We start from the raw sequence: 25,810 nt of genomic DNA, 5'->3' as shown, positions 1-25,810 counted from the left end.
AGCATCACTGAACCACATAAAAACTGCTTTTTCGACGTCTTCAAATGCAGCAGTTCGTTTGCAACCCGAGATTCTTTTTCTTTTTTTGCTCGGCCTTTCAAGAAAGTTGACAGTGTCGATGGCAAAGTTCCGAATTCAATGGCAACGTCTTTTTTTTTTTTTTTTTGCTGCAATCGAGAACTGCAAAAAATGTAAAGTTTTTTTTTCTAATGTGAACTGTTATCGTTTTTTCGTGTCTGCCATTTCTATAGGAGGGTAACAATGAGTTAAATTCCAATGGATGTTTTTTAAATGTTAACGAGCAATAAGCCAAAGGTATCACTGAAAACCGCAGGAAACAAAAAAGGCAAAAAAAAAAAACAGTGCAAGGAAAGTTCGAAGAAAGAAAAAAAAATTACAATGTTTTCTGTTTGGGGATCATTGTGCACAACTGAGCTGCGGCCACAGAACTAGCTGCTCTGCGGATGATTCATTCAGGCATTTCAAGGTGTTTTGGGCACTTCAATATAATGAAAGTATCTGCTGAATGTACTTCGTAGTAACGAGAGTTCTATAGACTCGCGTCATATGGGGAAACTGTCGGGACCATAAAAATACTTTGTTGTAATGAAAATTTCATTGTAAAGATATTCGTTATAATGGAATTTTACCTGTATAGCATTCTCCAACCTGCATAATCCCACTCAGGTTTGCAGGGTGACCAGAGCCTAGCTCAGGAGGACTGGGTACATTGCCATAACTAGCTCTGGACAGGGTAACACTTTATCATAATGCTTGTAGACCCTCACTCACTCTCAAACAGGCCCAATCCGGACTTACTAATTAATTTTAAGTGAATGTCTTTGGAAATGTGGGAGGAAAACTGCCAGACAGAAAACCCAAGCACAGACACATGGAGAACATGACGATTCCATGGAGATTCTTGATGTATGAAGTGCCATTGCTAACCACTGTACTCTTGTGCTGCTTAACTTTAATAATAATCCCTTTGGTAAATTATTATTAGACACATCAAAATTTTTAATTTGTATGATCGTCACTTAACAAAACCTATATACTATAACATCGAACAAGTCACCAGGACCAGATAATATTTTGTACATCCTCAGGTTCTTAAGAAGGTTAGCAAGTGCATATATAAACCATTGACACACATTTTAGGAAGTGACTGCACACTGGGGAAATTCCAAATGACTGAAAAAAGGCAAATATTATCATAAAAAGGGTGACCGGGTAGATCCAAGCAACTGTAGGCCAGCAAGCTTAACATGCATCACAGGAGCATTAAAGGAAGAGAGTTTTACTGAACAGTCAGTAGGCTATGTGTTCAGAAGACAAAAATCATGTTTTACCAACATGCTGGAATTCTATGAGGAAACAACAAAAGGATATGATCAACATGGATTATTTATCTTGACTTTAAGAAACCCTTTGATAATGTTGGGCATGAAACTAAAAGAAGTGGGAGTTCAAAGTGTTGTTTGTACATGGGTGCAGAATTGGCTCAGACTCATGAAGCAGAGAATGATGGTGCAAGGAACTTCATCAGAATTGGCTGATGTTAAGAGTGGTGTTCCACAGGGGTCAATGCTATTTATATATATATATATATATATATATATATTATATGAATGATTTGGGCAGGAATATAAGTATCAATCTGGTTATGTTTGCAGATGATAACAAGCTAGGTGGATTGACAGATAATCTAGAGTCTGTTGAATCATCACAGTAGAACTTGGACAGCCTACAGGCTTGGGCAGATTTGTGGCAGATGAAATTTAATGTAAGTGAATAAAATTTAAAACATTAGGTTTGAATACACACTGGGAGGTCTGAAAATTGAAAGAACCCCTTATGAAAAGGATTTAGACAGTGTTCAGAATCCATTAAAAGGCTAACAGAATGTTAGGTTATCGAGCACAATGTGTACTGTAGAACAGTACTAGGGAGGTTTTGCTCAAGCTTTATAAAACACTGGTTAGACATCATTTGGAGTACTGTGTGGAGTTTTGGTCTCCAGGCTACAAAAAGGACATGGCAGCACTGCTGCTGAAAATGTCTATTTTGTGAATAAAGTGGAAGTTTCAGCTTTAAACTCGAAATGTCCTTTTTAATCCCATAGTTTACTTTCTCATTAAAGTAGACTATCGTAAACGTCATCTTAAAACTGACCCAGTTATTAAATCGCTATGCGCTTCTGGGGCTTCCTCCTGACCTGACAGCAGCGGCAAGCAGCATCACCACACAGAATACATTAAATTTATAATATTCCAGGTCTCATCACATTTAGAATTCTTAGATTTATACTTGATATCACTTTTATGATAAAATGTATTAAAAAATATGTATGTTACATTTTACAGATAAATCATTAACTTTGTTTAAATAATAAATACTGCTAATAGTTACACATATGGGGTGGCACGGTGGCAGAGAGGTAGCGCTACTGTCTCACAGGGAGTCACGTCCCTTGAGATCCCTGCCTGGAGTTTGCATGTTTTCCTGGTGGGTTTCCACAGTGTGCTCAGTTTTCCATCCAAAGACATGAAGGTTTGGGGATTTGAATGTCTGACATGCTGGAAAAAAGCTGGAGCATCTAGACGCACAGAATTCAGACCAAAAATGTGAATGTGAGGGGCAGAAGCAGTCACCACTGCACCACCATGTAGCCATTAATATAGACCTGTGACTATAAGTATTTCTACACCCTGGGGTCAAATTAATAGTTTTCTAGTAGATATATTGTGAACATCACTTTACATGTTGTAGGACAATCAAATGAAAATCATCCTATTTTTCTATAAATTTTTAACATACAGTATTTATATACTTCAAGATCACAGAGAGCCAATGTGGATCCCATCTGTATGGGGTGCAATGTGAAAACCAACCCTGAGGAGACAATTGCAGGCCACAGTCACATGCACACACTTTCACCCAGTTTTTTATACATGGCCAGTTTAGAGTCGCCAATTAATGTAAGACTGTCACTTTTGCAATGTGAGAGGAAAACTGTAATAACTGAATGGAATACCAACCCAAACATGGGGAGCATATGTAGAACTAAATGCAGGCAGCACTCAGATCAAGGAAATGAGCCTAGGAGTTTGGAACTGTGATACAACACACTAAGGATTGTCAGAAACTCCAATCTAAGTCATAACAAGGTTTGGGGCAGCCACCCGTATATTTGGTATCCTGGCTGCAAAGTTGCAAAAATATAAACAGCACTGATGTGCACAAAACCGAGTCCAAAACAGAACTGAGGGAATAGGGAAAAGGTGGAGGCTTTTAAAGGGGAAGACAGGAAGTGAGGTCAAAGGGGTCGGGCTCACAAGGGTCTTCAGCCATAGGCTCGAGCCCAGATGTGACATCACAGGGGCTGGAGCCAGCAAGGTCTTCCTCCATAGGCTCAGACCCGGAAGTGACGTCAAGAGGGCCAGGTGGAGTCTCCCGTGAATGGTCTGCAGGAAAGGGAGAAAAACAGTCAGTGCACTCTGCCACATCCTGGTATGATTGGGAATTGCCCTTACTCAAGCCCTTTAGCTGCCTCCCATGTGCACGTGTGTGACAGGATATTGTAGCACTGCATAATGTTAGACATCACCCAGTGACAGTTGGTCATTTTTATTGCTTTTTTACACAGCTGGCCATTCTTATGAGGACTTTGCGCTTTTGCCACACTAGGACAGTGACTGTGCGACTATGGCAGTTTCGATGGGCTCCTGTGTGGCTTTCACTGAAATGTCTCATTTGGATATGGAATCCCAGTTCATAGTTCTACTGACTCTGCACTGACGCTGTTCTTATTTCTTCCTTCACCTGCTGATTCAAGAGTCAGAATCATTACACTACTGTTAATTTGAAACATAGTTTCTCTGAAACTGGAGGACAGAATTTGAAATTAAATTAGAAATTAAAAAGAAAATAAAACTTAATAAAGGTGTACTTGGTGAACTTATCTCTAGTAGGTATTCAAATTTTTTGATCTTATGTAAAGTACCATAAAAGATAGTCAGCACTATGGTTGTTTCATGTTAATCTTTAGAAGATCTGAAAGACTATTTTGACTTTAATCTGGCATGTAGTATGAAGTATTTGTTGTTATTTTAATGTTAATTTCTCATTTGTAAAAAGGGAGGAAGAGCTCATGCATGACTAATGTGGCTCAGGTATTATACTATTGGTTCAAGACTTTTAGAATATAAATGAAGCTCACTGCAGTAATTACCAAATCAATTTACCACATGAGTAACACCTTATAGTTGTTTAAGTGATTGCAGGCTGTGATCTTCAATCCAGTTGGCTGGCAAATAACAATGTGAAGAATGCCTCCAAGGCTAATATGCATAACTCCATTTCTTTTCTTGTGTAATTCTCTCAAGGATTAATGTTTTGAAGATATTTTGTTAGTGGTTTAAATGGCTTACCATGATATATATATATATATATATATATATATATATATATATATATATATATATATATATATATATATATATTTAGAAAAGTACTGGTACTTATCTGTACTCTAATAATTTAATTTCAATTTTAGCAAAAAAATAGTTCGGGAAATTTTGGTATACCACATTTCATTTCAGCTTCTTTAACTCCTTTTGTCCCAAATTTCAAAGGTTCTGCAGCTTTACCCTACATCATAGACCAATTCAGGCATTGGTGTGGCACGTATTAAAATAAAGTCAAAGTACTTTAATTTTTTACCAAAATTCAAAAAAAGCATTTCACACAAAAATAGAGAAAAAATTGATATTACAAAGTAGTGCATGGTGATATTGACAAAATTCAATATCATGGTATATGCCCAAAATATCACAATATTATGATAATTTATTGATGTTTAAATATATGTCAATAAAGATAATACTGTGCCTCCAAACATTCTATATGATAAAGGTGTTTTGCAAACTTTACACAGTATTTCAACATTTAACCAGGCAAAAAAAGAGAATTTGCTTTTATTTACTTTATGTATTGTAAACTATTCTTTTAAAGCAGATATTGTAATGAAAGCATTCACCAAATGACATTATAATTAACTTTTTGCTGGACACTAATTAAAATATTAAAAATATGCAAAACTGCACAAAAAAATTAACCATCAAAAAACTGCTCACTCAAATAGACAGATACTTTAGATTTGCTTCTAGTGCAGATGTAGAGATCATGTGATTTTATTAACTCAGTATTCAGGGAACTGTCACAGGTTCATCACGCGGGCTTGAGTGAGGCTCTATACCAAGTAACAATGTTTCCATATGTGCGAAATGCCTTTTCAAATTAAGCACTAGTTGCAGGAATATATATGTATTACTTTGTAAGGTGACACACTCAGGGTAAGTTGGTGTTATTGGTTTTTCGTCTTTGTAGAGGATCCCACTTGCTGTCTGCATCAGCCATCTGCAGACAGATTTGCAGCTCTTTCTCAGTTGCAGGTCTGCTGGCAAGACCAATTTCTGAGATTTTTGGAGCTTTCCTAACCCGGCTCTACATGGAAACACTATTATATACCCCAGGTCTTTAGTGATCTGGGAAAATATATATCATTAAATACCTTTAAAATTAAAAATTCCTATCATTGTGTGAAACCTATACCAGTATACCAGTATAGGCAATATATTGCACAACACTATTACAAAGAAAGAAAAAGTTCTTGTTTAAAGATTAGCTCCGTTTACTTATCTTTTTGTATTTCACTCTATATATGCTCAGACAATAATACTTTCTAATATTCATATGTTTATAAAACGTTTTGATTACGGTCAGAAAATGATATGCCAATGTTCAACCTGTAAGCTAATCTAACAGTCCATGCATCTAGCAGAGAGACTGTTTCCTAACTGGCTTAATTAACACTCTGCTTTTACAAGAATAGCTAAGAAAGTTTTATTACATGCTAGCTTACAGGGGGTTAGTGTTAGGGTTTAACATTAATATTAACATTTTAAGATTGCCTCTTACAACTTTTTTGACTTATAGTTTATTCATGAGTAACATTTGAGAACTTTTTTTTTTTGAAAGAGACTGTAAAGTTACTTTACATTGGGCAGGTTGTCCTGTTTCTGTCAAATCTTATCTTATATTTGTATACTTTCTTTTAAAATTAACAGAGTATAGTGGGTGGAACAGTTGTATACTAATTAGTCTTGCACCCTTTATGTTCTAACATCCTAAGTTCAAAATCTGGTTCTGCCTCAATCTGTGTGAACTCTGCAAGTTTATATGTGGAGTTGTTCTGATTGCTTATCTAAAGTATTGCACCATTTATTAAGTCAATCAGTCATCTTCTAACCCGCTTAGTCCTGAACAGGGTCGCAGGTGGTGCAGGAGCCAAACCCAGCTAGCATAGGACGCAAGGCAGGAAAACACTCTGAATAGGCCACTAGTCCACACACACACCAACCGCACACTTTGGCCAATATAGTATCGCAAATCCACCTAACCTGCATGCATTTAGACTGTGGGAGGAAACCAAAGTTCCTGGAGGAAACCCACACAGACACAAGGAGAACATACAAACTCCACACAGAGAGGACCTGGGACGCGAACTCTGGTCTCCTTATTGCGAGGCAATGCCGCTATCACTGCACCACCATGTTGCCACCATTTTTGGTGGTGACTGTAAAGTGTTAAGAGCATGTGAGTACATCATGTCATTCTTACCCTTTGTTTACATTGTTTGTTAATGCCCTGCAGTTGATGCTGGCATGATATGCTCCAGCTGTATAGGAATATAAAATAGAATAAGCAGATTAAAAAGGAGAATGCATAGAAATGGGTATTTGTAAATTCTCAGGGTTCTGTCCTGAAAACACAGTCAGCTTCAATGTAATCTATTGTCTGCATCGTTACTATTAATATACAGTATCTTGGTCCAAAGTCTTGGGAGATCCTTATACAAATATTATTAACAAATCATAATGGCAAGCCTACTTAAAAAAGAATTAAGTAACTGTACCAAAAATCAACTTTCTGAAGTCAATCATTTTGGAAAAATATTAGAATAAGAATGAAATTCACACTTTGTAAATTTACTGTAGTATTAAATATTCTACATTTGACTACAGCAAAATTGCAAGTCATTTAAAGGGGAACCAAACAACTAAAGGGCAAATTAAGACAAAGAGGGTGTAAGTTGATATAGATAGATAGATAGATAGATAGATATGTGGGTATTAGCAAAAAAAGAGCATGCAGACAAGGCAAAAATTGATACAGACAGGTGTAGGTGCAAATAATTCTAGAATACCTGAAGCCTACGAAAAAACTCATAATCCTGGGCCACCTTAAATTCTTTTGCATCTCTCCGTTAGTGTCTTTTGTTTTGCAAATGTGTTGATCAGCACAAGTTGTAAGCAGCCTGCTAGCCCAATCCCCCAACTCGGGCAAAAAGTTCTCCCAGCTCAAGTCTGATTATCTGGGTGTGAGGTGCCTGGAGTTGTCAGGGTAAATAATATCTCATTATTTGGCACACATGCATTTCATGTGTGTTCCGTGTTTACATCAATCTGGATATACTGTATGTAGGATGACAGGAAATGTGAGAAATGCAAGAAATGATGAACACAGACCTAAAACAAACTTTTTTCATGTTATAGTACTAATGACAAAATTTTCACATGAAGTATATAAAGTTCAAATATCAAATAAACCCTTTCACAAAAAGGTACACGTTAAAAACCCTTTGGAAAAAGCAAGGGGAATGAGAGCAAGTAGTCAGAAAATGTAAGACAGCCAAAAGAAAATGAGCATTGGAGATAACGGTAAAAAACAAGTGTAATGGGGCAGTGGATGTCTTCCTAAATATTTGTGTATTTGGTGGGAGAGAAGTTTGATTATTCTGATTATGGTACCATCAAACACCTGGAAATGTTCATACCAAAAGAGATATAAATAGGTGAACAGCCTTGCAGTAATGTTAAATAAAGTGTAACCCTCAATTGTTGTTTAAATCACTAAATTTTCATAAATGAATATGTGAATGCTCAAAATGTGAAGTAGCAAAATAAAGTGACAGCACAATATAGAGGAACAACATTTACAGTACCTTGAAGAAATCTGGTTTAAATGATGCCACTGGAGTCATCTCTTGTATAAAAAAAATCAATTTCCACAAAAGATGAAAACATTTCCCAGTAACCCAGCAATTTACACTGGAACATTAACAGTGTGCACAAGACTTGATGAGACTGGTTGCCACTGTTCCTTTTATTGTTTGCACCAATAAAAATGACCCCCTTTAAGACCAACATCAGTTTTAATTTTTTAAAGTGTTCTGCTTCATTCATTTTTAATATTACTTTACCACGAGGCAACAATCATGATAATTTGTGAGTATGGGGCTTTTTATTATTTGAAAATTCAAAAACAGATTGCTTCTGTTTTTCAGCAATCACATAGTCAAGTCAAGCTTAAATTAAACAAAGCAGAGTATTGAATAGCTGTCCATTGGGTGAAAAAGGATGGCTGTCAAAAATATTGAGCAAGCATTTATAGACATTTCCACAATATGTGTTGGATTATTTTACATCCTCAACTCACACTGTGACAGAACCAATAGCACTAGTGAGAAAACTGACAAAAGCCTGACATGTCTGTACTGATTAGTAAACATGGGAGTAAAATTAGCTATCAGAATTTAAATATATGCTGCAATATTATGATTTGAGTGCTTGACAATACCAGATTAAATGTTACCATTTTAGTTTATTATTATTCAAGGCAGCCCCAGTGGTATTTATAATATTGTCCTTTCTTCATTTTCGTCTCCAAAAAGGCATGTGCTTTATAGACAGGGTACAGTACCACATTTATTTCATGAAATTCAATGTACACCCTTTAAAAGTATTCTGAATAAGAACTTACATCTTTTAATCAATTAATTTCAAATTTAAATTTTTGTTTTCTGCTCTAATTAAATATTCTAATTACATTTAATTGGTCTATGGGTTTGAATGCACAAAAGTATCTTAAATGTTAATTTTGAATGTTGTTGCTGATGGACAGATTTCAATAAAATACATCCTAAATATCAGATGGCTGGGGGTAGAAAAAGAAGTGTGAAGTGGGCTAGAGAAATATTTGCTCGATTCTGTTTCTGAATATGGGAATGAAACTTAGTATCTTGAGTGACCTGGTTAATGTGCGGACTTTTCCTCTTCCAGAGCAGATATGCATTTTCCAAGAAAAATGGTTGAAAGAGCAAAGTGGATAAATAATGTTTGTAATAAGACCCCCTTTATAATTGCAGTTACAATGAGTTGATATAAAGACATGGGGCACTGAAAGATTATTTATACAGACAAGGATTTGATTTTTCCTTGTAAAGATTGCTAACATTTACTGTAACTACTTTCATTTATGTTTTCATTAAAAATGAGCATTAGACAATGGTTTATTATACGTATTAAGGTAGCAGGCATGATGCTTATTTAACGTAATCTTTTCTACCTCAGGTTAGACTGCAAGTTGGACTCTACATTGTCTACATCCTGGACTGGCTGAGTGTTTTTAACAGGAACCAAATATTAGTCCTACGCCTGGAAGACCATGCCACCAATCGAAAATACACTATGCACAAGGTGTTTAATTTCCTCAGCTTGGGTATGTACATTTCCAAAGTAATACAGTGGCATTTAAACACACACTTATTTGAAAACAAATAAAAATATAACTCAGTGTTAGCAGTTGTACATATCTGTCAAACACTCCTTTAAAACCCTCATCCCCATTTTTAGTGTTTTTGTGAGAAGTGCATATACCTTTTTTTCATATGTAATGCATAAAAAGGTGTGCCTCTACTCTTAGACTAAAACTAGTTTTACTTTTTTATGTACAGTGCCTGGAATGTTTCTTGACAGTATTGGGACCAATGAAGCCTATATATGAAATTATATATTTAGCACTAATTTCATTGCGGTATTCATCTTACTTCAATTGACACAAATTCTTAGTTTATCAAATTAGCACTTGAGATCTTTGACAGGATTGTTTATATCCACTGACACTTATCTTTTTAAATTATATACACAAGATAATCAGTTCTCCCATTTTCTAAAGCAATTAGCTTTCTATATATGAAATAAATCAAAGCACCTAGAGAAAACCGTTCAAACAATGGGTGAACATACAAGTGCCATAAAAAAGTGTGCTGTGAATCAAATCTGCGGGTCTGAAGCTGTGAGTCTGCTTATCACTTGAGCCGTTGTAGGTATTATGTCAGTAAGTTAAAATTCTTATTAAACATGAACGATTGTCATTTTTTTTCTGATGATGTTTTTAGTGAACTATGTTCTTCAAAATATTACAAGAAGAAAAATAAAAACATTTATAAGCTCACATAAAAACAGGTAACAAAGCAAAAAAAAGTTAATTGCTTAAAATATTTCTTTTTATTTATAAGTGAGCTACCCAAGTTCATTTTAGGTTTCATGGATTTTAATGTGTTGACCTATCAAACCACTGAATAAGGTTCATCATGCTGTTATAATGTATTGTAGTTATTTTATTTATTTTATTTATAGAGCACTTTCAAAGCAATATCCACAACGTTCTTTCCAACGTCAGAAAAAAAGACATAATAAAGAATAAAAAAAAAGTAAAGAAATATTACAAAATATATCAAATAAAATTGCATAAAAAATTAAGCAATCATAAATAAAAACCAAATACATAATATACATAATAGAGAGATTTTAAACAACCTAACAAGAAAGAAAGAACCTTGTCTAAAATAGTGTGTGTTTTTGTGGAGTTTTAAATGTAGTTACAGAATTAGGTGCTCTAATATCAAGTTGGAGGCAGTTCCTGAGTTTAGGGACCATAACAGAGAAGGTTCTATCCTTCTTTTGTTTTTAATCTAGGTTGTGTAATGACAAGTAAACACTGGTCAGATGATCTAAGATGTCTACATGTATGATAAAAGTTGAACCTTTCAAAGATTTATAAGTGAGAAGCAGGATCTTAAACATGATCCTATGACTAACTGGTAGCCAAAGTAATGAGGCTAAAATAGGGGTAATATAAGCAGAGGACTTAGATCTGGTGAGGAGTCTTGCAGCAGCATTTTACTCCAGTTACAGCCTATACAGACTGGTTTTGCGAAGACCTGAGAGCAAGGAGTTATAGTAATCCAGCCGTGAGGTAATAAAAGCATGAATTAATCTCTTAGTGTCTCCAAAGCCCAGTGTGGGTCTGATGTTAGCAATAACCTTTAAATGTTAAAAATAAGACTGAACCAGTTTTTTGACATGAAACTCAAAATTTAACCTGGAGTTGAACAGAACACATACAGTAAGTTTGTGGGCACTGTTTAGAAGTTAAGAGCTAGGTTCCCCAAGGAAACTTTAACCAGATCAGCATTTTGTCGGTCACTCATTAATACTACTTATGTTTTATCTGAATTTTAGTTGAAGAAAAGTAAGAAGTAAAAAGACATCCATGTCTTAATGGATGAAGCATGTTGTGAAGCATTGCCAAACTACTTGAATTATCATGATCCAAGGCTAAGTAAAGCTGTACATCATCGGCATAGCAAAGGAAATGAGTGTCATTCTTTCTAATAATAAAGCCTAAGGGTATCATACAGTATATAGAGAAAATAATAAGGGCGAATTAGTGAGAATTATTTTAGATGTTGTTGAAACATTAGCCTTTGATGTAATGTCAATCGGCCTTTCTGTAAATCCTGCATGCTATTCATAATGTGTGGGTCTGCCTACTAATATCCCTGAGACAGTTTGTGTTATTGAACTTTCAAATGCAACAGAGCTTGAAAAAGTGCTTTATGGTAAGCCATAATAAATTATTTACCCACATGTAACTTGCTAGTCGTGCCGAGGAGACCCTGGAGAGTTGGAGGTTTGCTCTGGAGAGGAGAGGAATGAAGGTCAGTAGGAACAAAACAGAATACATGTGTGTGAATGAGAGAGAGGTCAGAGGAATGGTGAGGATGCAGGGAGTAGAGCTGGCGAAGGTGGATGAGTTTAAATACTTGGGATCAACAGTACAGAGTAATGGGGAGTGTGGAAGAGAAGTGAAAAAGATAGTGCAGGCAGGGTGGAATGGGTGGAGAAGAGTGTCAGGAGTGATTTGTGACAGACTGGTATCAGCAAGAGTGAAAGGGAAGGTCTACAGGACGGTAGTGAGACCAGCTATGTTATATGGGTTGTAGACGGTGGGACTGACCAGAAAGCAGGAGACAGAGCTGGAGGTGGCAGAGTTAAAGATGTTAAGATTTGCATTGGGTGTGACGAGGATGGACAGGATTAGAAACGAATACATTATAGGGTCAGCTCAGATTGGAAGGTTGGGAGACAAAGTCAGAGAGGTTAGATTGCGTTGGTTTAGACATGTGCAGAGGAGAGATGCTGGGTATATTGGGAAAAGGATGTTAATGATAGAGCTGCCAGGAAAGAGGAAAAGTGGAAGGCCTAAGAGAAGGTCTATGGATGTGGCGAGAGAGGACATGCAGGTGGTGGGTGTAACAGAGCAAGATGCAGAAGACAGGATGATATGGAAGAAGATAATCCGCTCTGGCAACCCCTAATGGGAGCAGCTGAAAGAAGAAGAAGAAGAACTTGCTAGTCCTAGCTAGGTCCTCAGTAAACAAAATTCAGACCTGCATATAAAATAGGTGCAAAAATCATTTTTCTCCATGAATCTTGACACTTTAAGACTTAGAGGTCTCTATACATATCGAGACTTGGGTGACTTATAGTAAGCACATACAGTATAAGACAAATACAACTTGGGGGCATAGACATGTACAAAAAAGGCACAATTCGTTATTTTCTAAGACAAATGCATCTAGAAAATAAGTGAGACTTAAGATGAAACCACACCTTTTACTGCCTTCTACAAGCAGTTATTAGATTTTAGTAGTAAATGTTTCTTATCGCAAATGGTTTTATGGACTACATTTCTTTTAAGCCATGTAGTGCTATTTTGGTTGTGTTCATAAAAAAAGAAAAAGTGCATCCTCTTTTTAAAGATTATCCTTTATTTGCGCTCACAATAATTATACCTACTTTTATTTTAGAATCTCAAGGCAGTAAGAGACCCCCTTCAGCCTCCCTTTCTAAACAAACGTAATCTAATACTGGACAATAATTTAATTCTGAATTCTTTTATCTATACAGCAGAAAAAAAATCTCACAAATTACCAGGTTTTAGATATGTAAGGAGTAATCTAGCAACCAAAGACAAAAAAATGATACCGAGGTTGCCTGTGGGCCCAGATTTGGGGTTTGAAGAGGGTTTTAAAGGAAGGAACTATGTCTTGTCATTGGTTTCTTAGTTGCATATAAACATCATTTTGTCCATTAAGGCTACCAATCGTTGAGTTGTGGCTTTTTGTTTGAAAAAGGGTATTTAGATAGTACTTTGGAAAGCCATCTCTGGGATGTCACTTGGCTGGTGATTGATCAGTTTATTAGATAAGACACAAAGGCTGCATTCTGAAGAGAGACCCTATTAGGAAAAGCTGATATTAAGAGCGTCCGGCACAAATAAAGTGCCATCTCCTATTTCGTGTTAGTTTTAAAATCTCGGTTACTTCTTTATATGTTTTATTTGATGAGCTGTGCAAAAGAGACTATGATCCAAGAACCAAAGCAGTTAAAAATTCCATTGGGAGGAAGTTCTTTTTATACAGTTTGTGATGTAGAACAAACACGTAGAACAAAATGAAGGAAGCGTCAGTACCACCAGTCAAGATTGGCTGAGGTGAGTGAAACACAACAAAATAGCATACTTATATGGTGTTTACAGATTTCATTTCTTCCAGGAGAAAACATGAAAATAAATTGACATTTTCTCATTGATATAAAATATATACAAAGATGCAAAATTGTTGCATTTAATTGGACTCTTTTTTTCCAGATTTCATGTATTTTTTTGGAATTTTCTTTATGTAATGTTGCAGAAAAATGTGAAGTGTCCTTTGCATACATTTCTGATTATTCTCATACAGTTTATCTTAACATGGTAAAATTAACATATTAACCTCCATCCAGTCATTTTTCCTACTCACATAATTCATTTTCAGAATTGTGGGGTCCAAAGCCTATGTCTGCATCGTCCATCTCAAGGCAGATATCAGTTTAACATCGACCACCAGTTCGTAGCAGGGTTCACTCCCACATGTACCAGCAACCACACTGGGCCAAAAAAGACATGCCCTGTGTTCTTGGTGTAACTGATTTCAGAATGTAGAAAGGCGAAAAACTCAGACATGCCAACATCACATAGAAAGTGACTGGGCTGGGGTTGATTCAAACCCAGCCTCTTGTAAATGTTAGATAGATAGATAGATAGATGTTAATACATATATACATTATTGTGGCTCATCTGAATGTGTGTGCTTCAAACACTACCCAACAATTAACAATTTAAGTATAAACCATGGTATTAATAATACATTGTCAACATTAAAAAATAATGTGCTACCAAGTACAGAATGTGACTTCATTTAATATATAACATCAGCTTTACAACATTGTTTTAACAATTAACATGCTCTCGGCACAGAAGGTGGGACTATCCAAGTTATACTGGACAAATAATGTTCTTGTTACAGTGCAACGTTAAGCATAAATTAACTACTGTATCATGGAATCACCATAGAGGCTATAGTTACAGTATTGTAACATCATGTAAACCCAATAGATAGTTCACGACTATGAATTAATCATTTGCCAGGTCTGGGAATTTAGAAGATATACTGATAATGATAAGTTGGCAACACACAGGAGATCGGCATATTTATGAGTGGGATCCTGGTTATGCCTGTAATTCTCTTTTTATATCATTTATACTAACAACTACTGGCAATCTGGAAATTTCATGAAAGTTTTGCTTTCCTGTGTGTTTCACTCACTGCTGTAGAAAAAAAGACAAGTCAGCCAAGTTCAGAATAATTCCACATTAGAAGCACCACAGCATACCAGCCGGGGAGTATTTTGTGTGGTTTTTGCATCTATTCTAGGTATTTATGTGGGTTTCCGCTAGGGACTTGTGTTGTCTCCCACAGTCCAGAGACATGATGTTCAGTTAGGTCGTTTGGCCAATGGAAACTGGCCCAGAATGAGTGAGAATGTATTTGTTTTAGTGATCTCTGTGAAGACCCAGCTTCCTGTCCATATCTGTCTCTTGCCTTGCATCTTTTATTGCCACGAAAACGTCTGCCTCTCACAAAGTAGAATTGCTATTGGTATTTCTCTACGTTTAGCAAAAGGGAATACTGCTGCTTGCGCATGACAGATACTGTATCATCATACTTGAGTTGCAACATTTTTGGTAGAAAAATGGAAAAATTGCAAATGAGTTTGTTTCCTCAACTGTTGAATTAAGCACAGCATCACATTAAAATGTAGGATATGCTATTTTAATTTTTGTGTTACTATAAAACATAATCGCAGCACTTTGCAAATGGTCAATAAATAAGAAGAAATATAGTTGGTGCTGCTTGTTGTAGAGCTTTGTGATTAAAATGTTTCACCTGGTGGCACATATCTGCGTCTTGGCCTGCAGAATTCTTGGCATTAAGTGCAATACTCAATATTGTATTTAGAATAAAAAACTGTACTACTATTTTGTATTAGGTTACATTAAATGGTTTGAGTATGTAAATAGAGAATATAAAATTCTTGTTTCTGTTTGGATCTTCTTGTCTAAAACAGAGATGAAGGATTTACAGTAGGTTTAGGTTTAGGTTTAGGTTTATTTGTCATGTATAGTTTAACACAGGGTCAACATACAATGAAATGTGTATGACGAGAAAAATAAGTCACTCAGCCTAGATCCAATAAAGCTAAAAAAAATAATTAAAAAAGAAAAAAAATTACAAGTTAAAAATAGACAAGCCATATAAAATAAAATGTGTACGTTTTAAAAGATGTTATAGAGCAATATGAGTTGAATGAGCAGCAAATACAAATGACAGTTATTGCACAGATAATGTTTTATAAGTACAGATGCATATTCCATAAAGTGCAGAAGCATGTTCCAGTCAGTATTCAGAGTGTGTGCAGGTACAGTTTGTGTGTGAGTAGTGCAATGTAGATGTAATGCAATGTAGGTGTAATGTAAGTGTATGTAAGTGTTCAGGTGTTGCTGTTGAGGAGTCGAATTGCCTGGTGGTAAAAGCTGTTCTTAAGTCTTGTAGTCCGAGCAGCCAGACTCCTGTATCATCTGCCAGACGGTAACAAGGAGAACAGCTTACGTGCTGGATGACTGTGGTCCTTTATGATGCTGCTTGTCTTACGCAAGCACCGATGGAGGTAAATGTCTTCAATGGCAGGGAGACTCTTGCCCATGATGTGTTCTGCTGCCTTCACCACTCTCTGTAGTGATTTCCGGCTGCTGGCAGAGCCGTCAGCAGACTCTCGACCACACTCCTGTAAAAGTTTGAGGTGAGGTTGGGATTCATGCCAAACTTCCTCAGCCTCCTCAGGAAGTAGAGCCGCTGGCGAGCTTTCTTGACCACAGTGTCTATGTGAAGGGCCCACGAGAGATCCTCGGTGATGTTTACTCCGAGGAACTTGAAGCTGTTAACCCTTTCAACTTCTACGCCGCTGATGTAGATGGCCTGGTGTTCTCTGCCTTGTTATTTCCGATAGTCCACGATCATCTCCTTGGTTTTGCTGACGTTAAGAGAAAAGTTGTTATCCAGGCACCAATTACTCAATGCCAGCACCTCCTCTCTGTAGGCCGTCTCATCGTTGTCAGTGATAAGGCCTATGATGGTTGTGTCGTCTGCAAACTTGATGATGGTGTTTGTGCCGTGTTTTGCAACACAGTCGTGGGTGAACAAGGAATACAAGAGTTGGCTAAGCACACAGCCCTGCAGCGCTCCTGTGTTTAAAATGAGTGATGAGGACGTGTGTTTGCCGACTCTCACCACCTGGGGCCTGTTTGTGAGGAAAGAGAAAATCCATCTGCAGATGGTCGTCCCCAACCCAGGGTCATCAAGCTTCAAGACGAGTTTTGAGGGGATGATGGCGTTGAATGCCGAGCTGTAATCTATGAACAGCATTCTTACATATGTATTTCCTCTTTCCAGGTGGGTGAGGGCAGTGTTTATTGTTAGCGCAATGGCATCCTCTGTCGATCTGTTTGCTCTGTAAGCAAATTGGAGAGGATCCAGCGTGTCAGGGAGGGATGAGCAGATGTAACCTTTGACCAGTTGTTTGAAGCACTTCATAATGACCGATGTCAGTGCAATCGGGCGATAGTCATTCAGACAGGAGACCACCGGTTTCTTTGGGACAGGAATGATGGTGGATGCCTTGAAGGAAGTGGGGACCACTGACTGCCTCAGGGAGAGATTGAAGATGTTGGTGAACACACCTGCTAGCTGGTCAGCACACGCCCTGAGGGCACGGCCTGGGTTGCCATCTGGTCCCGGAGCTTTGCGAGGATTGACCTTTTTGAAGGACCTTCTCACATCAGACGTTTCAAGGATCAGAGTGACAGACTCACTGCCCCCTTGAGGATATAGCACCTGTTCTTTGTTGGCTGCATCAAAGTGAGCATAGAAAGTGTTGAGCTCGTCTGCAAGACATGCAGTGGGCTGAACACTGACTGTGTTTTTCTTTTTATAGTCAGTGATGCAGCATAGTCCATTCCACAGGTGCTTGGTGTCAGAGCTGTGGTAGCTTGACTCCACTTTGTCCCTGTAGTCCCGTTTGGCCTTCTTGATGGACCTCCGGAGGTCGTATCTGGCTACTTTGTATGCATCAGAGTCCCCTGAGCCAAAAGCAGAGGTCCGCGCCTTGAGCTTAGCCCGAATCTCCGTATTTACCCCGGGTTTCTGGTTAGGATATATGCAAACGGTGGTTTTAGTGACAACATCGTCAATGCACTTGCTGATATATCCTGTGACAGTCTGTGAATTCATTGATGTTGCCATCAGCTGCATCCTCAAACATCTGCCAATCAGTTATTTCAAAGCAGTCCTGTAAGACCCCCTCAGCTTCCCTGTCCCATTTGTAGATGTCCCTGTAAACCGTTTTTTCCTGTTTAAGTCTTTGTTTATATGCAGGCAGCAGCAATATAGAGCAATGTTCTGCTTTTCCAAAAGCTGGTCGAGGGAGAGGTTTGTAGGAGTACTTGAATAAGGTGTAACAATGATCCAGTATTTGATCACCTCTTGTGGGGGGAGAGATGTGCTGATAGTATTTAGGGAGAACTTTCTTCATGTTTGCTCTGTTAAAGTCTCCCAACACAATAAATGCTGCTTCTGAGTTAGCGATCTCTTGTCCACTGATAACATCATACAGTTCATCCATAGCTGAAGCTTTATTAGCTTGTGGGGCAATGTAAACAACTGAAAGGAGAACTGAACTGAACTCCTTCGGGAGGTCAAAGGGTTTAATTTTAATGGTCAGCAGCTTGAGAATCAGTGAGCAGTGCGTTTTTAAGACACACACATCTGTAGCCCACGAAGAGTTAACCATAAAGCACACACCCCCTCTCCTTGACTTGCCTGAGTCCTTCGTTCTGTCTCCCCGATAAACTGTGAACCCGTCTGGTGTGACTGCGCAGTCAGGTACGCTGGGCTTCAACCACGTCTCTGTGAATGCCAAAACGCAGCAGTTCGTGATGTCTTTTTGGTGCTTAATTCGTGCACGCAGCTCATCTAATTTGTGGTCCAGAGACTGAACGTTAGCGAGCAGGATGCTAGGCAGAGGAGGCTTGTTGTTTCTCTGTCGGGTTCGGCACAGAATTCCGGTGCGTTTCCCCCTCTTTGTTTTCCTTCGGCGTCGCGCGAGTAAGCAAAAGACTCCAGGCAGTACAGTGTCCGCGATATCAAAAACTGTTGTAAAATCCGAACTGGCTGATGAACGTAATTCCAATAGTGTTTGCCGGTCATACTGAAAGTGTGATAAAGTAGTACGCACAAAGAGAGTGAGTAGTAAGAAAATAAATAATAACTTTTTGCTGAGATGACTCGGAGCTCTCGTCGGTGCAGCCATCTTATGGAGCAGTCACTCATATAACTTGGCCAAGTCTGGGTATACCTGGAGCTGTTTGGCTGTCAATGCCATGTTTTATACATATAAATTTCACTTGAATGTTTTCACATAATGTGCTGGATCCAGTCTTTATTCTACAAATACATCTGTGTATATGTTACAATATCTTATTAAAAAATGAGAATCACAAATCACCACCTCAGATGATTCTTTAAAATTACTAAAATAAATAAATGTCTTCTTTTATCACATACAGTACTTGATGAAAAACACTTTTCTGGTATTTTTTTTCAAAAGGAATATTTTGGTCAACACCTCTAGTTAGTCATAGGTTTAGTAAGTTGGCTCATTTATACTCCCTTTTCTATCACATTTTGCATTTAAATGTGGCTTTATTATAATATTTTGCATGTGATCTGAAGAAACTAAACCAAATAAATCCTTGGTACGCGATGTACAATTAGAAAAAAATGTTTAAACTATCTGTGGGCATTTGTCTCAACATTTTGACTGCACCACAGGGATCAGTAACAGATTAGAAGTAATTAGTCACTAAATGTCACACAGTGGTGCCAGTAATCAAAAGCAAACAGAACATGCAATATCTATGTGTATGAGTTGACTAATTTCAAATGGACTTAAAAAAATCAAGTTTTTACTTTTTAATATATTTACAAGGTTCATATTTCTTAATTAGCAAGAAAGCAAACATGCATATGCTTCATTTTTCATGTTAAGCAAGAAACTAAAAGCTGAGAACCTCTGTAATTCTTTTTAAGGAAGAAATTAAAAACAAAACAACCATAAATTACATAGGAAAAATGCACTTGAAATACCTGCATGTGAATGAGATATATTTACCAAAATGCCATATTTAGCTGTAACACTAATGTATATTCATTACCAACCAGTATATAAAGATTTATCTAGACAGTTCTGCAAATAGAAACAAATTAATATTATGTGTGCTACTGATTTGCCTCATTTTAATTCAGAGCTAACTAAAGTGCTAGGATAAATGTCAGTGTTAGCTTTTCTGTATCTTCCTGTATTATTCGAGGTTAAAATAAGATTGTGAAATAAATTACAATTTAGGTGATTTTAAAAAAAAGTCTGTGTTTGAAGGCATGCTTTGAACTAGGCAGGGGAACTTTTGGGCATTGAAGGTTAAATAAACCTGTATCAACATCATCGTTCAAATAATAATAATAATAAAATCATAATAATAATGTTTTTATTTGTATAATGCCTTTCAAAAACCCAAGGAAGTCTAACACAGTATTTAAAAACATTAGAAACCAGAAACAAATAATAAAAAACAGAAAAAAACACAATATAGTCACATCTTACTAGTTTTAAAAAGTCTAAGACTGAAAAATATTGATTAAACCAAACATTTTTTAATGAGTTTTGAAAGAAGAAAGTGAAGAGCAGTCACACAAATGCTGATATAAGGAATTCCAGATCTAGGGAGCTATAACTCTGAATGATCTGCCACCCCAGGAGGAACAAGCCCAGTACCAGATGACCTAAGGGCACATAGAGGTTTATAGTTATAAGGCAGTTTAACAAGAACATAAGAAATTTGAAAAACAAGAGGAGACCATTCGATCCATCAAGTTCTTTTGTTTAGCTAATAACTAAGTTCTCCCAATATCTCATCCAGACACTTCGGTTTCTGCTTCAACTACTTGACTCGGTAGTTGTGTCCCGCAACTCTTTGCATAAAGAAGTGCTTCCTGGCTTCAGGTTTAAATGAACTTCTCCTTATTTTCCACTGGTGTCCTCAAGTAGGCAATTCACCTTTAAGCTGAAAGAATTCTGCTGAATTTTTCTATATTAATGGCATTGAGGATTTTGAAGACCTGGATTAGGTCCCCACGCAGTCTCGTCTGCTAAACAGGTTTAACTCTCTGAGTCTGTGAGTGTAGGACATGTCTTTAAGTCCTGTTTTCTGCACAGCTTCAAGTGTTGCTATGTCTTTCTTGTAGAGAGGTGACACAAAACATTCCAGATGTGGTCTCAGTAATGTGTTATATAGTCTGAGCATAACATCCCTCGATTTACATTCAACAGTTTTTACGATGTAACTTAACATTTTGTTTGCTTCCTCACATTGCTTAGGTGATGAAAATGTTATGTCAAAATAAACCTGTAAATCCTTCTCAGAGGTTGTTTCCTTTAAGACAGCGTCCCCCATCTTGCATTGACTTTCCTGTTGCCCATGTGTAGCACTGTGCACTTTTGTAAAGCATTTTCTAAGTGTTTGTCCAGTTCTCAAGCTTGTTCAGGTCTTTTTTAATTCTTTTTGCTGCCTCCTCAGTGTCTGCCATTCCTCAAAATTTAGTGTCAAATATGTTGGAATCAATGTCATTAATATAACAGAAAAGGTAACGGTCCAACCACAGACCCCTGAGAGGCACCTCTGTGCAACACAGTGAAATACTCAAGCAGTTTTATTGGCTCAGGTATGTTGACTGTCTACCAAATTGACTGAAATTGGTGGTGCAGTGCAGTATCATGAGCTTCTCTGAGTATATGTATGGCACTGTAATACAAACAGAGTTAATAATTAATAGACCAAAATGCTCTAGAAATGCGAAGTGTATGAAACAGCATTAAAAAGAAAATATGAAAGGAAAAGAACAAGATGGACCCAGACAGTGAGAATATTTATGACTAGTTTCATAATTTAAAAGAAGCAATTGTAACTAAGCAGTTTATTTACTGCTCTCTGATACTGTAAGGCAGGGTCCTTAATTATGGTCCTGTGTGGCCGCAGTGGCTGTAGGTTTTTGTTCCAGCCAGTTTCATAATTAGAAGCTAGGTCTAGCAGATAATGGAGCTTGACATTTAATTATATGTCTTATTAGTCCTTTCATTCTTCAAAGACACACCTTTAACACATTGTAGATTTTTAATTTTCTGAGAACATTATCCAAATATATTTTTTAATGTTAATAATGCATCATTGATAACATTCACAAAAGATCTGTACCTCTTAGTCCTTCTGTTCTCTCATTTATTTTAAACCATTTTCCTAAAACAGATACTTCTTGATATACATACCCAGGTTTAAATGGTAACACATTTGCTGTTCCTTTGTAATTTGCCCCTGACTATTAACTGAAGGCTGGTTAAGAAATCAGGCAACAATTAAAACTTAAAGGCATTTGTTTAAAACTAAAAGAGGCAATTAATGGTTCTGAATCGTAACGAGTTAATTAAAACTAAGCACAAAAAACATATTGCTTTAGTAGTAAATAATGAGTCCTAATTAAGAAATTAGTTGAAGCAAAAAATTGCAGCCACTGTGGCCTTCCAGAATGTAATTGAGGAGCCATGCTGTAAGGCCTTCAGATTTGTAATGGTTATGTTGGTCAGGTACGTATTCTGAACATCACTGGAAATGATAACTGGTGGATGTTTGGAGTCCCTATTCTTGGTTATGTAGAAAGAAACTAAGGACACACAAGAAGTGCAATAAAAGCAAAGAGAACTAACCTAAGACTAAGGGTCACCTCAGGTGTATTCCTGACTGTGTAGCTTCCTTGGCATTATGTATACCCCGGAAAAATGAGTCAAAAGCACTTTTTTCAACAAGAGGAAATATTATTACATGTAACAGAAACATGTAAATATCAGAATTTCAACAAAAATACAGTAGGAATGGTATGTCTAGTATCCACTGCTGTACAGATTTTGTACATGTCCTCTGTATGACATATTTTGAAACAGTTACCAATACACAACCCCAGTGGTGCAATTGGGAAAGTAGAAGCGTCTTTTTTTTGCACACTTTTAAAATATTTTTTCTGTTGCTTGTGCATGAAAATGTAGAATGTCAGCGCCTGATCTACATGATCGACACACTCTTTGTGTTATTATAGGCTATCACAGGGCAAGGCTTAGTGAATTCCACATTTCCCCAGACATTGACAACTGCAGCATTGTGAACAGTGCTTAGGGAGCTAATGCCTTTTTTGTCCTTCTACATGATGGTAATCATTTTTAGGTGCCTTTTTGCCACACACCTACTTGCACCATGATGAACCTTCAGGTGACTTCAGGGATATCACGGCAGGATAATACTTTATGCTTCAGTTTCGCTATCCATGTCAATCTGATGACCAATTCACAGTGTCAACTAATGGTTCAGTTTCAGTTTGTTCTAAAACTGGCTTTACAGCTTCTCGTTTACAAGCCATTGTATTTTGTTTGAAGGCTCTGCCCCAGTCATCAACCTTAGAGTGGTAAAACACATAGAAATGTTTGTCATTTTTGCAGCATAATGTTATTTTGTCAATCAGATGGCAGCAGAATACATTCACAAGGATTAATCTCGCTTAACCATGTAATGCGGATCATCAAACATCACTCCGAGTCTGAGAGTGTCAAGGAAGTTAATGGACTGTGTTGACAAATTCCCAAATAAATGTGTGTCTAAGTTTGCACGTTCTCCCCGTGTCTGCGTGGGTTTCCTCCGGGTGCTCCGGTTTCCTCCCACAGTCCAAAGACATGGAGGTTAGGTGGATTGGCGATTCTGAAATTGGCCCTAGTGTGTGCTTGGTGTGTGTGTGCGTGTGTCCTGCGGTAGGTTGGCACCCTGCCCGGGATTGGTTCCTACCTTGCGCCCTGTGTTGGCTGGGATTGGCTCCAGCAGACCCCCGTGACCCTGTGTTCGGATTCAGTGGGTTGGAAAATGGATGGATGGATGGATGTGTGTCTAAAACATGCCTGTTTTCCCTTAACAAACTCTTGTTTGCGGAGCTGGTTTAGTATTTTGAAAATGAAATCCTGCCTCCAAACTACTTCAGAATTTTAATCATGATGCGTGTCTAGCTATTCGTTCATTACTAAATCTATGTAACCTTGTTCAAGATGGCATGGACAAGTGCTTATTCCAGTAGCTTCAAACGTAGGACAGGAAAACACCATGGTCATTCCATCATAGAACACACTTAAATTCACTCAATTTAGAGTTTAATATAAACTTAATGTGCACATCTTTGGTATGTTGTTGGAAACCCAAAGTATCCTAGTAAATATTCATACAGACTCTCCATACCGAGAATCAAATCTGGGACTCAGTAACTGTTTGGCCTCAGTTCCAACCGCTGCACCATCATGTTATACACACAACAATTTCATAACTGTTTAATTTGTTCATTTTTCTTCTGATTGAAATCATTTAATCAACTTGTGTTCTAAATGTAGGCCTACTCAATGGAACTTTACATTATTTACATTTTGTATATTTAAATACATTGTTTTTATGCATATTTTAACAGTTTGTTGTGAATTTTTCTTCTTCTTGACTAAACCAGGATCATTGACAGAGCAGAAGGAGGCAGAAATCACAAAAAGTCCAGCTTCCAATACAAGACGTCCAGCAGACAAGAACCTAGGGCCAATGTTACCCGTGACTCGAGAGATTTTGCAGGACTTCTACAAGCCATTTAACGTGAAACTAGCTGAAGTTCTTCAAAATGACTCCTTCCTCTGGGAAAAGAGTGCTAAATTAATTTAATAAAACTTGGAAAAAATAAATTACTTTCTTAACAAAATGTAGCAATTTTTTTCTCATTTCCTCAAAGCATCTGAATGATACAGTATACACAAATTATTTTTATAAGACAGTGGTCATTAAATTATTTGAAGCTGTTTTATCTAGATTTGGCTCTTATTTGTCTGCAAGTCTTTTAAAAATCTCGAGTGTTACAATATCACCACCTGCTGTTGAAAATGTTTATGCCAACTGTTTTTTAATCAAACTGTATATCCATTTTGCAGTAAGATAGGTAAAACCTCCCACTTAAATACAGGGTCCAGGAAAGCCACTGTGGCTGCAGTTTTCCTTCTGACCAGTTTCTTAATTCACTGCCAGCCCTTGTTTTTAATGGGATCTGCCATTCAACCAAATGCCTGCGTCAGAGGACAGTTTTAGAAATGTCTTGTGCTTTCTGTGTCAGTTCAGAAATGTGCATATATTACTGTTGTAGCTTTTAGTGTGCAGTTGTCAACTCAGCCTTTAAATTTTTTAGCTTTATTTTAGGTTGATTGCTTTATAACAATGAGATGTAAATATCAATGTGGCCAACAGTGGAGCTGATAATTTGACACCATTTGCACTTACATGTTTTCTTCATAAGTAAACTGAGAACAAAATAAGGTTTGTGGGGTGATAATAAATTTTGGTCTGCTAAAATTGTTTCTGATTTTCATATGAAAGTAAAAAATAGAATCTACACAGTTCTCTGTCTGATGCTGGTTATTCTAGTTTAGGTTTGCTGTGCTGGCAGCATAAAATGCAAGGGCAGGGTGGCATACCACCGTAGAGTGTGCTCACATACACTTGGACACTTTGGAGTTGCTAGTTGATCTATGATGTACGTTTATGTAAGCAAGAGTGACGTATCTTTATGAAAAAAGTGGCTTAACAAAAATTACAGCTACTGTGACCATTGAATACCTCATTAGAGACAACTGACCTAAATATTTTCATGAATAAGAGGCAAACATTTAGTGTTAATAATCTAATCTACTATAGCAATCTCAACATGATATCAGCACTATTTGTCTTTTGACAAAGAGGTACTTTATATTTGTGCCATGTACAATGTGTGAATTTTTCATCTACCCAATGGTTGATTGGTCTAAACATCTTAAATTCATCAGGATACAGTCTCGACAACATGCCAGTATTCAACATGAGTATACCAAGACATGTTGAGGTCAGTGTGTCCCATAGCTGGATCTCTAATCAGAAGAGCTCATCCTTTCTTGAACTGAGATTAGGTGACTGGGGAGAA

The 25,810-nt window shown here is 37.2% G+C and overlaps 1 protein-coding gene across 4 annotated transcripts in view; it reads left to right on the top strand.

The window, feature by feature from the left end:
* Positions 1–24,662, top strand: part of chst15 (carbohydrate (N-acetylgalactosamine 4-sulfate 6-O) sulfotransferase 15) — a 232,668-nt gene extending 208,006 nt beyond the window's left edge. For all 4 annotated transcript variants that reach the window (XM_028795250.2, XM_028795249.2, XM_028795247.2 and 1 more), the window contains 2 exons: positions 9,477–9,624; positions 24,326–24,662. In XM_028795250.2, the coding sequence (XP_028651083.1) occupies positions 9,477–9,624; positions 24,326–24,528 (351 nt within the window). In that variant the 3' untranslated portion in view covers positions 24,529–24,662. The remainder of the gene's footprint in view (positions 1–9,476; positions 9,625–24,325) is intronic.
* The last annotated feature ends 1,148 nt before the right edge of the window (positions 24,663–25,810 follow it).

Source organism: Erpetoichthys calabaricus, chromosome 2, assembly GCF_900747795.2.
Source record: "Erpetoichthys calabaricus chromosome 2, fErpCal1.3, whole genome shotgun sequence".
NCBI lineage: Eukaryota > Metazoa > Chordata > Cladistia > Polypteriformes > Polypteridae > Erpetoichthys > Erpetoichthys calabaricus.
Note: the sequence above shows the minus strand (reverse complement) of the source record. Positions and strands in the feature narration are given on the sequence as shown.